Source organism: Osmia lignaria, chromosome 6 (assembly GCF_051020975.1).
Source record: "Osmia lignaria lignaria isolate PbOS001 chromosome 6, iyOsmLign1, whole genome shotgun sequence".
Classification (NCBI taxonomy): Eukaryota; Metazoa; Arthropoda; class Insecta; order Hymenoptera; family Megachilidae; genus Osmia; species Osmia lignaria.
Genome location: NC_135037.1, coordinates 9,956,261 through 9,975,731, shown reverse-complemented (window position 1 = coordinate 9,975,731; position 19,471 = coordinate 9,956,261). Strand labels below are relative to the sequence as shown.

General features: G+C 43.3%; 1 protein-coding gene and 1 pseudogene across 1 annotated transcript; both read left to right on the top strand.

The window, feature by feature from the left end:
* Positions 1 to 721: 721 nt before the first annotated feature.
* On the top strand, positions 722 to 1,388 carry LOC143305368 (uncharacterized; annotated as a pseudogene).
* A 12,357-nt stretch (positions 1,389 to 13,745) lies between these two features.
* LOC117607651 (uncharacterized) lies at positions 13,746 to 16,878 on the top strand. Its single transcript, XM_034331593.2, has 5 exons — positions 13,746 to 13,975; positions 14,471 to 14,814; positions 14,878 to 14,959; positions 15,038 to 15,416; positions 16,337 to 16,878. The coding sequence occupies exons 1-5, from the start codon at positions 13,853 to 13,855 to the stop codon at positions 16,705 to 16,707; spliced, it is 1,299 nt and encodes a 432-aa protein (XP_034187484.2). The 5' UTR covers positions 13,746 to 13,852; the 3' UTR covers positions 16,708 to 16,878.
* The last annotated feature ends 2,593 nt before the right edge of the window (positions 16,879 to 19,471 follow it).

The window sequence follows — 19,471 nt, the reverse complement described above, 5'->3', positions numbered from 1 at the left end:
TGGATCGTTCGAGACAATGTTCGAACGCATGAATTCCCGGGGGTGACATTTACTTAAAATTATGTTTCTTTCTGGAACAGGTGAAATTGTCCCGTTTTTCATAGGGAAACTTAAGTAGAATTAAATTTAGCGGTCAGCAGTTTAAGTGTTAAATCATAGAAAAGCTTCCCCCGTTAAGAGGGTTGTATCTTACCGGAGGGAAGCGAGTGGAGGAACGCAAATACCCGAAGCATTGGAAAAATCTGAAGAAACATGGAAGGGTGGAAGGAAAAGTTCGAACACCGTCGATTTTAGGGAGCCGTTATGCTCCCGCGAGGCGCTATGGGGTGCCTTTTCCACCCCACGACTAAACGTCGACGTTTCTCTCCGCCATTCTTCTCCGCCCTCGCGCGATATTCCGTTTTCACGTCTGGAAATCCCTCGCGGCGCTCACTCAATCATACGTTATTTGTGTCGCAGCTAGTACTCACCGCAAGAAAAGGCGTCCATCGAGCAAGAAACTCACCCTTCCTTCGTTGCTGTCACTCTTCTCACCCCATGCAACACCCCCCTTCCTTCTACTCCCCCGTTTCCTAATCGCTGTTTTGCCGCGACTCGTGCCAATCCCCATTGGATTTTTACCTCTAACGTTGTTTCCTTTTCAACCTTCGAATCAAATGTTTATTGTCCGTGAAATGTATTTAATTAAAAAGTTTATCCGCAGATTTTTATTTAACGTACCATGCGTTTTCATAATCCATCCATTCATCGGACGTTGAATTTCTTTTCCACCCCCGTCTTATCTTTTCTTGCGGGTTTTCTCTTTACGGTAGAGATCGTCTTTGTGCGTCCATCGGCACAGACTGACAGGTGGAAATGGACGATTAAGCGGCCGACAATCCCGCCAGGAATTGTCTGGATACGTTTCCCAGCCATCTCCAGGCGCTGCTGTCAGAAAAAACTGGATACACTTTGAACGTATCGCGGCTCGATGATAATTTGTAAAGCATCGATGCATCCGCGCCTTATTTTAGAAAATTGGAAATTCTCGAATACCATACAGAGGTGCCAAATACATTATGAAGAATTGAAGTAACCGATATATCACCGGCACAAAGCCTATCGAGCATCACGTTTCTCGGTTTTCAGCTTTGAGATAGGTGGTTTTCGCGCGGAATACGGCGTGCAGTTGGCGATATACGAAAAGAGATATGACTCTCGGGCGGATCGCGAGAGAGGAAGGAGTACGGAGGATAGGTAGAGAGAGGAGGAGAGAAAAGGGAAGAAAAATATTATTTATGGGACGGTCGGATGGTGGTGCCGGCGTGCCATGCATAGACAGTACCTCGTTCTAGTCGGCAAACGAATGGCTCGTTTCCGATCCGCAAATGTACGGAAATGCCGGTTGAGAGCTATTTCTTAATATTCGCCGATATCGCTAGATCCCTTCGGGGTTGAACGTGCCTTTTGTACGTTTCCATAGAAACTTGATGTCACCGCGGATTCTCAACGATTCTGGTCTCCGTCTTATGACGTATGGACGTTTGATCGTGATGATCATTTTTTAACAAAAATTTCTCTGAACAAAGAAACAATCGCGTAGAAATCGAAAAATAATTTTCAGAATATCTTAACCCAGAACTTGAATTTAGAGCGAGAGAACAACAATGAGGAAAGTAGAGCTATATCGTTCGAACAGCATCGAAAAATCTGGATTCCCTTCGGGTGGAAAGGTGGAGGGCGCGATATCCAGGAGATGGCGATGTCGCGTCATTGAAATGTAGGAGAGACCGAGTTCCAGGCAGGTTCCGAAGGGGACGGATGCAGCTTTTCAGAAGAGCTTTTACGAGTCGCATATGTGACCGCCGTCTCTTTTATCCCTCGCTTTATATTCCTGGCACCGTCTTCCATCCCCTCCATCCCCTTCGAGTCGAGCTTCCTCCAGCAGGATGACCAGCAACCCCTGCAACCACCGGACCGAGCGTGTCGAGAGGAGCTATTCCACCCTCAACCAGCCTCTAACCGAGAAGAAATCTTTCTTCATATTCGCTGGGGAGTGATCGCCTGACATAACGTAACAAATTTCCAACTCCTTCGAGGTTCACCCTCTCCACCCTCCGAGGTCGCTCGAACGCGCATTTAAATCGTTCCTGGTCTTTTTCTCTTCTGTTTCGTGGCGGATCAACCCTCGTTTTCAGGTTAGGGTGGATCCACCTTTCGCTCTCTGGCCCACGAGAAAAAAATAAAACATGGTCGATCACCACGACCGTCCAGGGACCGATTCTTCCCACGCACAATTTACAGTTTCACATTTTATTCCCATCGCGCGTTCGACAACTCGAAGATGGCCGGGGAAGCAAGGATAAACTCGTTTCGACCCGCAGCTCGCCAATCATCTTTCCAACCCTCGTATCTTTGCCATACGGGGAAGGAAGGATCCTCGTTCTCCGCGGTTATGACAATTTTTATATTTATGAAAATATTTATCGTGACTCCTTGTTACAGGTGTTTCGAAGGAGTCTCACTAAATTTCAAGGTGGATCAGTTGGGTGTTAGAAGTCGGCTCGTTCACCGGTTCCGCGCAAGAAACCAGGGAACCATGGTCACATCGATTAATTCTTTATCGATTCGACGCGGCGCGAGAAGAACCATGATAAAAACACTCTTCGTGAAGATGCAAACGACCAGACGGATCAAGGAGTAACGAAGAAACCGGTGCTTTTTATTCGACAACCAATCTTTCTGTAGCGTCATGCCGAGTAATTTGAAAGTAGGTGTTAAATGTATTTGTTACGCTTCCAACAATTCTCAAAATTATCACTTTCGAGCATCGTTTAACATTACGCGAGATCAATAAAGAAGTTCTATGAAAAATTTGAAATCTTATGATCATTTTAAAATCACACTCTTTCTTCATTATTTCACCTGATAATTAATATCATCCATGAACCCTTTCGGAATTTTCACAGGTAACTGGAGATTTTGTGAGAACCACTGGTGGTTCCGGTTTATTAATTTCAGAAAAACTATAGGACGCACGTTCACCGTCTTTTTCATGATTTAATTAGTTAGCATCGATGGGGGCTGGCCACCTGGTCGAAGGGGGACCACCATGGATCTCTCCGAGCCCGGACGTAACCTCGGAGTCTAACGACGTGGAACACTCTTGTTCTTCGCCGCTCGCGGTTCCGTAACGCGTTAAATTTATCGACAACGAGCTTTCTTCCCCGTCTCATTATTCACGTAAATTGATCTCTCTAACTTGATCCCCGTGTCAAACCAATTGTCTGATAGCGATGCTCCTGGTCAATACACTTATCGATTCCAATCTAAATTTGCAATCCTACACTTCTTACCATTTTAATTATTCCTAGTACAAATATATTCATCTGTCATACCTTAAGTAATGAAACTTTTAAGTCTGAAAATATACATTAATTTTTTATGCATTTTTTATCTTTACCATGTAAAGTTGGTAAAATCGAGAGAATACTATCAAAGCTGAATCGTTTCGGTCTTGCCGATTGGAGTCCGTGTCTTTTACACTTTCTCGCTTGTCAGGTGGGCAGGACGGCTCGGTAATTAGTGTGAAGAAATTGTGGCTCCGAGGGTGACGAAGCAAGCACGAGTTCCCGCCACGTGAACAAGTCCGCCGACTTGGCCCCAGACTTCTTGCCGTTCTCTCGACTTTGTTGTTTTAATTGAACGGAATTAGTTAATACCTCCGGATCGTTCCTTTCCTTTCCTTTCCTTTCCTTTCCTTTCCATTCGTCTTTTTACATTCGTTCAATTTCGCAAATCACGCATTTCAAAGTATCGCTCGAAAGTCATAGGAGGCCTTTGGGAAATTTTAATAGCTACGCCTTATGACTTTTCACCGAGGAGTGAAAAACGATCGAGAAAAGCGATTTTTCACACGACACTAATATCAGTATGTTTTCTCTTCTAAACACGTTCCAAGTCGTCAACGCACGAGATAATTGATTAACGAGACCCACGTAGCCGCTCCACATTCTGCCGTACGTTGTACCTGCACGTCGGTTCAATTGACCATGACGAAATATTTTTCCCTTAATTGAATAATCAACGGTTAATCAAACGGCCGGCTCGGTTTAAGATAACGATCAGCCGGCCCACTTAACGCGGCAAACGGGCCGAATAGCGAGTAATTATTCACACAGCCGTCTGAATAATCGCCGAGAAAATTAAGCGAGTCTTGGTTTATTAATAGCGACACGTTTTCGACCTCCTCTGTCGTTTATCTCTCGCAAATAACGCTCAACTTATTCCGATCTCGGTCGCCTTGTATTCTCTTAGAAATTATTATTATTGCAAAACAGTAACCATAAAATATTTCAATAGCTTGTTACAGGAATACCGTGCAAAGAAAAGATGATCCATTACATCGTCGGCATTAATTTCTCGCGATCGATCCGATCGTCTTCGTGGGATCGAAGAACGCCTGGTTAAGCAAGAACCAAGAAGAAAATCCATGGAACCCGGAAAATAGGTAGAAACAAATCGTAATGTGACGAAGGTAAGAAGCTGGATGAATATTGATCTCGAAATACCAGTTCCGATCCGGTGTTACATGCTTTTTCCACGGATACAGTTACGGGGAAATCTTCCCATGATGAGCTGAGAGGAAGATCCAGTTCGTTCTCTCGATGTCTCGATCCTGTTCGATCTATCTAATTCTTGGATTAAGAGGTTCGACGCCCGTTACGAGAGAACGTGCTTCAAGAAACGCTGTTCTTTACATCGACACGTCTTTCAGCACGTTTTCGGGATCTCTGGGAAGCTTTATGTCCACAGAAATAATGGTAGACCTGATTGAGTGGGAAGAATCAGGGAAGAGCATCGATAAATGTAAGTATGATGATAAATTTACAAATTTCAACCCTGGATTATTACATTTTTAGTGAGAATTCTGGTTAAGTTGGGAACTTCGTTTCCAAAGCGCGGACCAAGAAGAGGGACTCGTTAAATCTTTCGGTGCTGCGTTAAATTACAGAGGACCGTAGAGGGCCGTATTCTACGAATCGTAGAATCGTCAAGCAGCCTCGTAAGGGTGTTTTCATGCGACGATCACGCGAATAACCATCGATCGCTACGGGTTACGACACTATGAAACGTCCAGCAAGTGCATTCGGAAGCCGATGATGGATCGTCGTGGAAAAAAATAGCAGTTTGTAGACTGTGGTTCGAGGAAACATCGTTCGAAGCATTGTTTCAACATCGAGTAATGAGTCTGCTCGTACAACTCCATCGAAGGGAATGGTCTTTTGAAGAAAACTGACGGTGATTCAAAGGTACACTGACTTTAGAATAAAAATTGAGATTGAAACCGAAGCTTTAGATTTTGCTAACTCACAATTTTCTTCATTTTCAGAGTTCCTCCGATCATGAATTATATTTTTAGAACGCCGATCCGAGTTATAATTCTTCGCACGATGATCCAATAATTAATACTCGCAATTTCCGCATAAACTTCCAGGAAAAAGGAACGAACCCTAACGAAGATCGAGGATAATAAGAAGAAACAAGCGCTCGGAGGTAACGCAATTTCCATTGGGCTGCCTCGTAAATTTCGCTATTATTCTGAAAAACGCTACAATAAACAGGCAAAGTGGTTAGCACCAGGGAACAGGTTTCGGCGATCGTTTCAGCCGTTCGCGATAAACAACTTGCGAGCCGGGAAATCGGTGAAATACACGCTCGAGCGTACGTCTTTCCGCTAATAGGAAAGCGATTTATGCCTACGAGCCGTTTATATATTATTCCGTCGATAGATATATATTACCGCATTTATTATTTCCATGCGATTCGTGAACTTCCTGACCGAGCGGCTGCGACGAGTTAATTAGCGATTAATCTGAGCACGTAAATTAAACGTCGCTCGGGGTAATCGTTAAGTTCTCAATGGTTTCTTTGGTTTGTAACACCGAGTCAAAGATTACGCACCCATCGTGACGAAATTAATCGATTACGAGATATGAATTCGAGATATTCCAAAAATTCAGTCAACTTATTTTATTTTCCAATGAAACATCAACGCGTCTTATTCGATGATCGCTTAAGCATTCCTCCGAAGTCCCGTTTTGTCAGCAACATTCGATACTTCGTGGGCAAACGATATTACATTAGCGACCTGTACAAACAAGCTACCGACATTTCGGTGACACGCGTTTCTGTCCGCCCTTCTTGTTTGCTCCTGCTTCCTGGACGCACAGTTCACGTTCTTTTGACGTGCTCTTTGATTAGTAAAATATCCCAGCGAACGTTTTTGTTTGTCAACTATTAGAACCATGTTCAATAGCGCAAGGATAGAAGAATACTACGACCAACGATAGATAGTAGAAGAAAATCGATAATTTCACCTTTGATTATTCTATCATTAAATTAATTATATTGCATGTTCATTATAGATTACAACGGTAAAGCAGTTTCCACGTACCAAGATATGTTCGTCGTTTATTATCATTCGACGAAGAAATTAATTTGGCGGGAGAAAAGGGACGTGGACGACCTCATGGGCGATATTAGCTGTTCCCCATTAGAGCGGACCGGAACGTTTACATTCGCTCGCTAGTAAGTAGCAATAAATATTTGTTGGTCGACTGTCGATCGCGACCATTAGGTAACACATGGCCTGACAGACGCACCTCTGTCTCTATTCTAGAGCTTAAGTGTTCGCTAACACGTTATACAGCCATTCTTCGAATGGTTCTCGCATTATTGATTCATGGTGTCAGAGTTATTCACGCTTTGCTATCCATTAATCAACGAATTAAGAAAAATTTGAAATTCATCATTTTTCTTCACAATTTAATTACATTTATAGAAAAGTTTAAATCTGAAAATTCAGACACGGTTTAGATAAGTCAGCGAACCAAGTATCGATAAAACACATTCTATCAAGGATAAATAATTATCTAATCGATCAATCAGCCAACCATGTCCGATCAATCGGCACCAGCCGTAAAATAGGAAGTTACGACTCCCACATTTTCAATTCCACATAACAGGATTTCGACTCTAGCAAAAATACTGATTGAACGTAATCGTTTCAGACGAAGCTGGACGAAGAAGAAGAAGAAGAAGAAGAAGAAGAAAAAAAAGGACCAATTTAACAAGAGGAGCTAAATCATCGGCCACCGTGTCGAGGAACTCTCACGGCCAACTTCATCGCGAGGAACAAGAAGCCGGAAAGCCGCGTGGATCGGCAGCCGTCATTGATCTCCTGTTAGAATCGGATCGTCTCGATGTAACAAGATAAATAGTCAGCAGGACATCGGGGGCGCGGATCGCGGAGTCATGCTGACGCGTTCGATATGCCTGCTTTCGCTAGGTAGATCTACGCGCGCGGGAAAAGCAGTTTACGCGCGACAACCTGCCAATTTTCCCTGTTACAAGAAACTTGCGCCATGGGATCGTGAATATTACAAAGTGTCAACTTTTTCTTTTCATTTATATTAGTAAAATTATCTGGCAAGCAAAATGATTCGAAAAATGTCGCAACCATAAATCCTGGCACAGGATCTTCCTCGGTTCAGGCGGAGTCTTCGGTTGAACGCTTCCGTTCCAGCGCGGATATTCCAAGTTTTCGATCAGCACGAGCTGATCGGCTTTTTGCTACGACTGCTTTTTGCGCGATCATTGCCACCTTCGTCACGGCCACGCCCGGCCACGTGAGGCCGTGAACACAGTGTTACAGGTGTTTGCCCATCCTCACCATCGAATTCTTTTATGCCCTTTCGGCTCAGCCTATTAAACGCTCGTATCCTAGCGGCTTTTCTCACCTTCCAGTCACGTTGACTTCGTGTTTTATTTAATTCCCTTTTGCTGCTCGAATTCCAACCAACCGTTTCGCTTGCTCCACCACCGTGGAATTCTTCTACTTTGTACATCCTTTCTTCGTGGTTTCCTATCGTCGTTTTCTTTTATTTCCTAACGTTGACGATGGATTACAGTCGTAATTTCGTTGACTCGATGCTTTTTATCGGGAAACAATACAGGAGGATTGGATTACTTTTTATATCGAGGAGCGAAGTTGTTTTGAATCTCGTTGAAAAAATGAGAGAAGAAATTTTCAATTCCAATTAGATTACACGGTGATATAAAAATCTATTTAGGGAACAAGCATTTTTTCTGTCGTTCGAAAAGGGAACATGACAGCGACAGGATCCAGGTCGATGGCAGGTTTTGCAACGGGCAAAAAGCAGCTAGTAAAACAAGCGAAGTGTGATCGGTTATGGCAGAGAGTATGGGGCACGGTCGATCGAGGGGGTGGTCAATGGGGATTGGCGAGCAGCTCGTCTGCTCGGTGAACCGTGGATTAAGATAAACCCTTCATCGGTTTCTTGTCGAACGATTCTTCTCCCACGTTCGTTGCCGCAATGGCGAAGATAGCACTGGCTTAAAGCGCTTTCCGTCATTTCCTTGGAAATTATTTAACGCTGATATCGCGTCTACTAAGAACGCTAAAAAAATTAGCCAGTAAACGAGCGCGTTTACTTTTTCCTTCTCAAAGAATAATATTAATTTATAATACTTTATCGATCATGACAAGAAATTTCAGATTCCTACTGATCCGATCTTTATAATAATAAAATGTACAACTAACTAGGAGATAGCACATTCGAGTGAATCTCCCTAGCGATCAGCTGTTTACATCATCAAAATGATTCTAAATATTTATGCGTAGAACAGGGAAACAGTTTGCTCGGGTTGCACAATTGAGACTAATTTAAGCAAGATCTAACGTTGCCACGCTAATACAAGATAGCGTGGAACACACGTTGCTTCTCCCAGAACTTCGCATCGTCGATTAATAATTATTCTGTTTAACCAGGACCATTACAAGTACTAATTACCGCGATCACCAACGATCTCGATGTTATCGCGAGCCTTTCTTTCGTCTGCTCTGGGGAACGACAAACCCTTCCGGTCCCGTGTTGTTTAGCTTTTCAACAACTTCCATCCACGGTAAACACCGACTTCTATCCTGGCAGACAAAAAGCCGAAACTCTGTTTTCTCAAACTTTCAAAGATTTCTCGGACCTCGTCCCATTTTTCTATATCTTTCAACTTGTTACGAGATAAACAAGGTGAAAAGAAAATCAGAGTACTATCGGACATGTATTGATTCTATTAATAAAATAATTTCTTCAATATTAATCTCTGAAAATCTGATTTTCACCATTCTCCATTTCCCTCGATGAAGACACTTTACAGAGAATTCACCCCCTCGCGTGATGTTACAACAATTTCTTTCCCTTGTACAGGGAACACAGTTATTCGTGTACCAGTAGAAGAGGACTCGTAATTTCCCAGGGTCGTACAGTTTCCGAGGCGAGTTGTGTCGTTAACCAGGGGATGGGTGGGTGGAGCAGGGTAAAAAAGGTCCGCGTGGTTGGTCGTGTAGGGGTTGGAGACGGCTGCTAGCGGGTTATACGTGTTTGGCGGCGGAAACAGCGGCATGATAGCCCGTTTAACCCGTTCCAACCCCCCAGCTCGCCGCGGTGCAACTTGTTTTCTCTCGTGTTCACTTCTTCCTTTTTGGCAGAGCTTCAACCCCAACCGTGAAAGGGTTGCTGATCGAAGGCACAGCCTGGCTAGGAGGTTACGAATGGCTGTGTCAGGGTGTGCTTGGTTTTCTGCTCGCTTAAGAAATGACGTGTTTGCCGTTGGCCGTCGAAGGGAGCCCATAACCTGTCCGACTGGCTGCCACCCGCCTCGACAGATACGCTACCAAGTCACCACCATGTTACGTACCGTCACCACCACCACCGTCGTCGTGTAGGGAATGACGTTGGTGACACTGACGCCACCCTGGTCGAGGGAAAAAAACTCTGCCGTTCGATCGATGGATCCGTCAAACGGATTTCGAGGCAGGGATTATTTATGGGCTCGTGTTGCGTGTGTTGGTCCTGAAGATCGTCCGGTGACGGGACTCTTTTTGGGGCTGCGCGTTAAGCTGCTGGTATGCGAACGTTTTTCGCTTTTTTTTTTTCTCTCTCTCTTTGATAAAAGGAGATAGGGAAGCGAAAGTAATGGTGTCGGAGGAGGATACCATTTTGGGGGACAATTGGGTACAAGTGTTGGAGACAAAAATAATGAAGAAGATTCTAGCGAACGCGGATTCTCGATGACCGTATTAAGGATAATCATTCGATCGGAAATGATCCGTCAAGCTTAGCTTCAGTATCGTGGAACGATTCAAAGGATGTTGCTAGATCCTGCTCGACGGAAAAACACTGTTAATGCACGTAGGCAGATAGACGCGGAGCGGGCAGACATCCGGCGAGAGATCCGCGCGCGGAATTTCCCTGGCGGCGCCGATAAATCAGCTGTGGCTGTTCGCTTAACGACAATGCAAGCCGAGAAAACTGTTCCGCGCCATGACAGGCTGTGTCATTACTGCGTTACTTATAAGCTCGTTCGCGGCCACGTGGATCGAATACGAATGAGCGAGAGCGTGGTACGCGGGCTCTCGCGTGGACACGTCGATTACAAAACCACCTTTCGAAAAAAGCACGACCAAACGGCACGCCACGTATGCCGGGGATACGAGAATCCTTTCGACAGCCGTGCGACTATTAATTGCCCATTAACATGCGCCTTGAATATTGATTGACTGATCGGTACGTGAAAAACGCGACTTTCTTCTGCGTCTGTTCGTCGGGGTCTTTTCATTTTCAAGGTCTAAAGCGTATCGGTGCAATTCGTTCGTAAATTGATTCAATTTCGCTTATAGACATCATCGGACAATATCTAAATTTATCGATGACTACGAGGCTGATGTTAAGGCGTAGCTCGATAAATAATCCAGTATACGGTCATAAAAACCAGGTTATCTTAGGCACGTAATGCACACCGATACAAATGTATGACCGATGTATTCAAACAGTGTATTTCCCTCTTTACACGAACCCAAGAAGTCGATAAGAGCGACGATAAAGCGTTCCACCTTTTTTTTTTTTTATTTTTTTTATTTCAAATCGTTGCTTCTTTCGCGCGATAAGAGTGTTAATACGTGTACATAAGTAAGTAACTCGAATTCGATTTCACGATTTTACCATGTGTCGACACGATGGATCAATTAATGGATACACCTTATCAATTTTGTTATAAGCGTATTACTCATAAATTGAAAACGAAGAAAAAATTTCAACCTGGTATCTACATACTATAATAGACGGTAGAATTACGGTTTTTTTTTAAAGTAGCTTCACAATATAGGAAGGGATAAATATTCTAGACAAATTATTGTTTCAGATATTGCGATAATTGTCAAGATAAATACACGTGCCTAACAAAACTGTCCGAAGTGTAAAACTGAGAAACGATATGACTTCCAATTAAAACTGCTCCCAAGCTTCAGCCGTTCCTTCCCTCTTCACCCTCGCCTCTTTGTTCCCTCGTTCCTCTAAAACGGCATTCAAGCATCTGGCATCGTTAATTAATCACGAATATTTATTGCGTACTCGCATGCTCATCCGCTTTGGTCTATCTCGAAGGCAATTAGCGAAATTATTGCATGAAAAGGAGAGAAGGAAAAAAAAATGTGTGCGATTCCTCGCGGCAACGCGATTCACTGGCCCGTGTTTTCAACGAGTCGTCGCGCTGAAAGAACTCCAACCATCATCCGATCGCATCCTCGCAATAATTACCTCATTAATATCAAATTAATTCCCTCTATTCAATTTCCCGATTATCTCGGACTTCTCGAGTGAAACTCGTGGTCAATTTCCTTTTTCTTTCTCACTTTGTTAAGAAAAAAATCAAGGAGGACTAAAGTGTTTTCTACTTGGAAGCAACCCTTCGCCTTCGTAACTTTCAGACGTAAAAAGTAAAATATTATATATTGTTTGATAATTATCACTAGCTGATTGGGAGAGATTCCCATCGGAGCGGCGTTTTCTTTGCCGTGATGGTGGTTCATCGACGTTTCGAGGTCAGCAGACGGACATGGACGACGGACGGACGAGACAGGACAAGTACACCGATAACGACAAACTGGCCCGAGAAAAACCGCGGCCGAGCGATAAATCAGGCCTATTGCATTCCTAAGATAGCGCGCTGCCTGAAAGTCATTACGCTGGCAAAAGTAATTCCCAACTAAGTAAGTAAAGCAATAAATACATAATGCATCCGGCAAGTTTCCCACACGCGCTGTTCCATGAAATCATGCATCAGCGGGGACCATGCTGAGTGTCGCGGATTTATTTGCGCCGATCGACGCAATTCGCGATTTCTTTTGCAATACCAACAACCGTACGGATTCGATAAATCAAGCAAAAGAATGATTTTTGAACGATTCTGTTACAGACGCATCAGGTTGATCATGTACGAATCGATGAAACTATAACGAGAGGCAAATAACAGTAGATACACGATTTTTGTATTCCAATTACGGACAAATTTTTAATATTCGCCAGAAGAAACAGACACGGTACGACTAGGAAGTTACATTGTAGCTAATTACACGAAAACTGTTTTGAACAGGGAACAAATCAAAAGCTGGGAATCTTGATTTCCCTAATTAACAATCCCCGGTAGTCTCAATTATCCGATCCCTTTTTAATATTGCATGAGTGCATATGCAAGGAAAACGGGACATTTGCATACAGCTCGAAATTTCAGACTCTTTCTCACGCCTATGTAAATATACTTTTTTATTCTGTACGTTCGGAAAGAGCGAAGTTAGATTCGGGATACGTTGCGTCTGACCGGTGCTAAGGAGTTTCTACTGAATTTGTCCTCGTCTAGATTCACCGCGGTTAAGACGTTCACTGGCTCAGTGAAAATGAACATTCGTTACCAGGCTAATTATTAAGCATAAGAATAATTAATCTTGATTAATTTTAGTACTCACAACAACGGTGATTTCAATCCGTAACATGGATTCTTCGTGTTCTAGAACAAAAATACAAATGATGGTTAATAAAATATTCTTGAACGTTGTATGATAATTTTCCAGATAATAAAATTTACGTAAATCTCTGACTCATAAAGATCACGATAAGGAATAATTAGGAACAGAATGAATATCTGAATTAAAATTCGGTGAACTCCCCGGGTGCTTAACTATCTTAACTATGAAGTCATCTTATCACGTAGTCGACAGGCGTATTTGTATAAGATTATAAATTGATAATTCTTGGTAAAGTATTGCATACTCATAATCAATGATATCTGATTATTTTTAATAACTTCCTTTGATAATTTATTGCAACTCAATATTCTTCCAAAGCTTAATTTTTTCCAAAAAGCACTTGTAAACAAAAGATTGCACAATTATTTATTTGCGAGTCCTATGACGCATGAACTCGATGCATTTTTAACCGCACTATGTGTGTGCGTGTTTGTATACACAATGGATGGTTGTGCATCTTTCGTATTGCTCTGATTGGTACATACACCGAAACCGTGGCCACGTCACTGCACGTTAATTACTTGTATCAGCTCATTGTAACTTTTATTTGCTTTCTTCTTTACGGGGCAATAAAATATCTGCGCCGCCCCCGCTAACAAGTAACGTAATTAGGGGATACAAATGCTTTACACGCGATTCACCGGCGCTGATGATTGTGTAATTAAGCCCAGCGTCGCGATTACATTAATAAACATCGTGGATGGTCCATCGAACCGAGGTGAACCAACTGTACGTTCTTCGTTGAAACTTATCTACTAATTTTATAGCGTGCATTATTCCACATGGTAATTTGCTTTTTAAATTACAATTCGTTTTGAGCTACCTTCAGATTCATTCTGCCCGCTCGCGATTTCATCGTTCCAATGTTTCTCTTCGATTCGGCTTGGACATTTCTATTGACAATTTCCATTTTTCGCGACCGAACGAAGGAAGATGTCGGAAGAGTACGAGATCTATTCAAAGTACGTGGAGAACGGAAACGATGGTACGGGAAATCGAGGGAGCGGCGAGGTGAAGATAATAGGGACGCAGAAGCGTTGCGAACGGTGCAAAGAAGTAGGTTCTGGGTTGCGTGAAAGAGCCTCTTGATTAGGTTATGATAGCGCGCAACCAGCTATAAAAACTGCCGGCTAAAACATCCTTGTAATCACGAGCTTCGAGGCCGCCTTATTATTTCGTCGTTGAATCAGTTCGCGATCTGCTAATTGCATAATTGATTATATAAAAGCTCGTCTGCCAGAGCGCGTTTTTTCTATCTTCCTTTAACCCACCAATGGTATGGTGGGGGGCGTTACATATATATATTTTTTTTTTAAATTAAATTCTGTATGTATAATTTTTTAACACGTGGAAACTCGCTATTCCTCCGTTTCTACATTTTTTTATCTACAATTTCCAATTACGTAACCGAGGCTCGTTATTAAACACGCCTTCTCTTTTCGCGCGACTCCCGTCATTTCTCGCGGAAGCGAGCGTGCAAATTATCTAATATCCTGCATACGCAATGCTCGTCATGAATATGAACATCGTTCATGTTTTCACTGGAACAAGGTGAAAATCAAGACTGAGATTCTCGACGAGATCGAGAATTTCTCGGCTAACGACGAGCTCCAAGTAGAGGATCGCTTTCGGGACGATTCGAAGCCGGACGAACGTTACTCGCGTGGAAAATCAGTCTCGAGAAGAAGATGCTTTCTTTACAAGAGGGAAGACACCGCGTCGGACGAATACGTGGATTTCGAGGAGTACATCGAGGCGTTGACGAGCGGAAAACGATTGCTCTGCAGCGTGTGCAGGATTGAGTTCCTCGACGAGGCTGATTTCAAGACCCATATGGTTCGACACAGTCATGGGAAGCTTTTTCAATGTGGTTTTTGTAGGAAACAATTTTCACGGTAAACGATTATTTAAGATCTATGAAACTAAACGAAAATTGATAAATAAATTCTCTCTTCAAGATCGTCAGCTCTGAAGGATCATCTAAGATTGCACGAGACATTCAAGACTTTCGTATGCAACCACTGCAACCTTCGGTTTGAGGTACTTAAATCCTCAATGATAACGTTAATTGGAAAAGAAATCTGATCAATTGTAATTAAAATTCTCTGTGAATTTCAGCAGAGGAATCAGCTGAAAACGCACCAAGAGGAGGTGCATTCGAAGCGAAGGCCGTTCGAGTGTTCGGTGTGCAAGAAGAAGCTGCTTCATCGGCAGTCGTTGCGCGATCACAAGCTGATGCACACGAACGTGAAACCGTTCGAGTGTTCCATCTGCAAGAAGAGATTCCTGCGGCCCAGTAGCCTAAGAGCACACATGATCGTTCATACCGCGGATTCACCCTTCGAGTGCGACCTTTGCCCGGCGAAATTCAAGAGATCCTCGGTGCTGAAGACCCACAAATTGACTCACACTGGCATCAGACGGTTCGAGTGCGACATTTGCAAGCATCGTTTCCACTTGAAGGGAGCTTTGAAACATCACATACTGTCACATTATGGTAAGAATATTTTTCTTTAAACGACCCCCTGCTGAGAGCACCGGAAATTCCTTCAGAAAGCTAACAGGACAGCTCCGATTGGCAATGTGAATATTCTCATAAGTAGGCGCGGAAGGAAGTGTAATCGGAGGGCAAACGGGGGGTGCAAATGGGGGATCAAAGTAGCTGGTTGCATGAGAGCGACCCGTTGCCTGCTCGCTTTTGCTTTCTCATATAAATTCGAGCCAGTATTGAGACATAAAAATGGTAGATAAGCGTGATCGTAACCCGTTACCTGGGTCTCGCTTAACTGGCAGGCGTATTAATTAGGAAATCAAGCATCCTGCGTCAGATCAGTGTTACGCGTCGGCCAATTAACCCTCCACCGTCGCGATGGGGTGCTCCACGGTATGCACCGTCGACGGGTATTTAAACGGCGGTAACGTTTCGGTTGTAAACTCTGAATAATACGATATACATAGATGCATTCTTCCTCTGGTTTCCTTTTTAACGCCAACGCAGATATTTATGAAATTAACGCTGGTGCCTGGTTTCCGGGCGTAAACCGTGGTTCGTCAGCGTTTCGCCATAATTTTATCTACGAATCAACGTTTCATTAGCGCGCCAACTCGTTTAGGAGCTTTTTAATCTTTCGTTTATTAGAAAGATAAGGTTCCTTTTTCTGCAATCGACTAACTAGCAGATGTGCAACATAGTTTCAAACATAAAGTTGCAATTAGCAGGTCTGGCTTTTCTGTTGCGTAAGACGGATTCTTATCTTAATCTTATCTTATTTTGTAAACTATATAGAATCGTAAAATGCGTATAATAGTTTCATGTTTTTCTTGTTGAAATATTCAATTCTAATTAGTATGCAATACTTATTCAATTGATAATTTTCCATCGTAAGGGTTGTTGATAATGAATTATTCGTTTAACAGGTGTGAGGCCGTACAAGTGCGAGGATTGCGGGAAATGCTACAGAAGATCGTGGGGCCTGAAGGTGCACAGGTATCGGCACACAGGTGTGAAACGATTCGAGTGTGACTTCTGCAAGTCGCGGTTCAGCGTGAAAACGAAGCTGGCCAAGCACATTTACGGGCATATCGGCGAGAAACCGTACAAGTGTGATTTCTGTGCACGTCAGTACGGCGAGAGGTACCAATTGAAGGCACACAAATGCGTGGCGACGATTCAAGAACCGCCTAGACCGAAAATCGAGCGATCTTTCTCCGATTCCATCACGCAAATCGTCTTCTTTCGACCCAGATCTATGAACTATCTGTTTCCTTCGAACATCAAAAATGGTTGATCAATTTTGTATCATTTTTAAGAGAGAATTTCTTTACGAGTCTAAAATGTCACGAAGAATTGTGTAAATATTTTTCCCATTAACGAAATAATTCATTAATTCAAAATAACTGTAAATTAATCTTTACAAAATATATCATTCTACAACACGTAACTCAATTTCAACATAATTGTTACTTAATTGTTCATCAGTTCCAAACGAACCGCCTTACAATTCCAAAACAACTATGATCACATTGTTGCTACCACGTTCATCATTTCTAAACAAAAATAAGGTTTCATTGCTGGGAACGATCGGTCACGTTTGTCTCTAATAAAGGCATCTCTCCTTTAGCCGATGACTTTTCCATCCGGATCGAATCTCGTCGATGTTTGCATGCCCGGTGGAACTTAATAAGGAGACTGAACCTTAATAAGCACTCTGGCATGGAACAAAAGTCCGATTAATTTCAGGCTCGACTCGATTTCGATTGCCTTTCGAATGAGCAGCCGCTTGCAAAGCTTGCTTAGCTTCGTCATCGAGGTACGTAGTACCTTTCGCGTAATCATAGTGGTTGCTCGGTATCGTTGAAACGTGACCGGTCGCGAATTCGTTTGTGGGACCGCGACGACCCCACGGGAGTGATCGTTTAATCGAACCTACGTGAAAGATTGTCCCATGGTTGTCGTTCCATCGAAACGAGACGGGTTTCTTCATCTCTCATCGAGGTGACATTTTGCTCTACTTTCGGTACCCAGTTTTTAAAATGAAATTTAAAGTCGGTATCCATGCGAGAATCCTTGTCAAGGATGCATTATATAATTTGATTGTGATAAGAGAAAAGGGCAACCGTGGTCGGCCTCAACTGTATCTCGGGCACGTGGGCACTGCTTGTGTCGCCGCACGTGAGAATGGTAGTTTAAGGTGCGTGGACGCAGCAGGGGCTCGCCATACGGTAATCCGAGAAGAACCGCCCTTTATCAGATTGCATCAGTGATCCGCGAGCCTCCCCGAGGAACCCTTTGACAATGCCGCCGACCATTCGCCTCCCGGGCCACGTTCTTCCCTCTCTATTTGCGAATTCATCACGCGTCCTTAACATTTTGGAAACTAGGAGAAATTCCTTCGTTTGATCTACAACGATAGTTCGAGGTTTCCATTGAACGTAACAAGAGTAACTCGTTACTCTTGATGAACGTACGATTGGCGAAGTCAAGGCTGGCGATATTACGGAAACATCGTAATTACACCGAAACGTTCGGCGGATTAGCGAGCGTAATAACCGCGAATGGGTAATTAGGAAGCGACTATGGCAAATAATATCGGCGTTGGTATCTGGATGAGGTTTCTATTAGCATACACCAGCGAATAGAGCAACGACGTCGCTAGAAAGAAATGAATAAGGGGAAGAGTGAATGAGAAAGAGCGAACAGAGGGCAGGTAGGAAGGAGGCGGAGGAGGAGAAGAAATAATTAAAGCTCAACGATCGTTATCTAAATAATTAGAAGTTGGCGTGACTCTGCATAAGGCCGAGGTGTACGAGCCGACTCCGACTGTCAGATCGTAGATTTCCGCGAGGCGGGCATAATTAGACGAGAAATATGAACGCGAAATCCGTGTATTCAAATCGGGAAGGAAACGATGTGTCAAAACCGTGCCGCGAATATTTTTCCACGAGAATTGCACGCATTAGCTACCTTTGTGACTCACTACACGCTATTCCCCTGCTAACTTTCACGCGAATTTTACGTGTCTGCTTTATAAAATATTTAAGTTTAATCCTGAAAAGAGCATGGAAATTTATAATTATTAACTGCAATTTAATTGGTGGTTACACAAATTTAATTTGTACTCTTATCGCGGCAATAAATCACAATGGAATTCAAAATTAGTTAATTATCACGCGATGTTTACTTATATAATTAAGAAATAAAATTGAAATGCAGAAAACATTGCACGATGAATTTCAGTATTGTTCCACGTGCAACGAGCAAGGGGAACAGAGTGGGTCGGGGAGAAAAATGAAAACGGCGAGGAGGAATATTAAATAACGACGATGTCGATTAGTATTGACAACGGCGATTAAAGAGGCCGAATTGGCCATCGGTAATGACCGAGCAGCCCTCGTGATCAGTGAGCACTGTAATTTCACTGATAATATTTAAATACGGGCTTTTGATAGCTGTCTTCCCTTGGCTGGCATTAACGCGGGCCCCGAAGGGCCCTCGCTCCCTTCCACCTGTCTCACTCCGCCCCTGAGAGCAGCAAAGCCGTACTATTTATCGACCTGGTCCCGTCATTATTTCATCGAACTCTTTCATCGCCTCTTCTGGCTAATCGACCATTCGTACAGCCAAAATCAACTTCACCTCCTCCTCCTCGCGACGCGATGATTATATTAGGCAAATTATTTCATTACCGAAATTTTTAACTGGCCCAATTTAAACACGTTTACCGGACCTTTGTATTGATTAAAATTTCAAAGGATCAGAAAGACGATAATCGTTGACTCGAAATGATCTAATCATCGACGGTGATGCAATGAGACAAGAAATACGAATGATAGTGGTTTCTTCAACTTTCTTGGACAGTCGCAACGGCATCGACCCGGACGACGTCCAACGAGGACACGGTTTATGCAGCAGTGCAATTATGCGCTCTCCTGGCCGACAGAAAAAGATGACTGATGCTCTTGCGAGCAACGCAACCCCTCTCGCGCCGTCGGAAGATATGAATTTCAGATTCCGTCGCGATTTTTGCCAGGGATTTCGTTCGCTTCATTTCG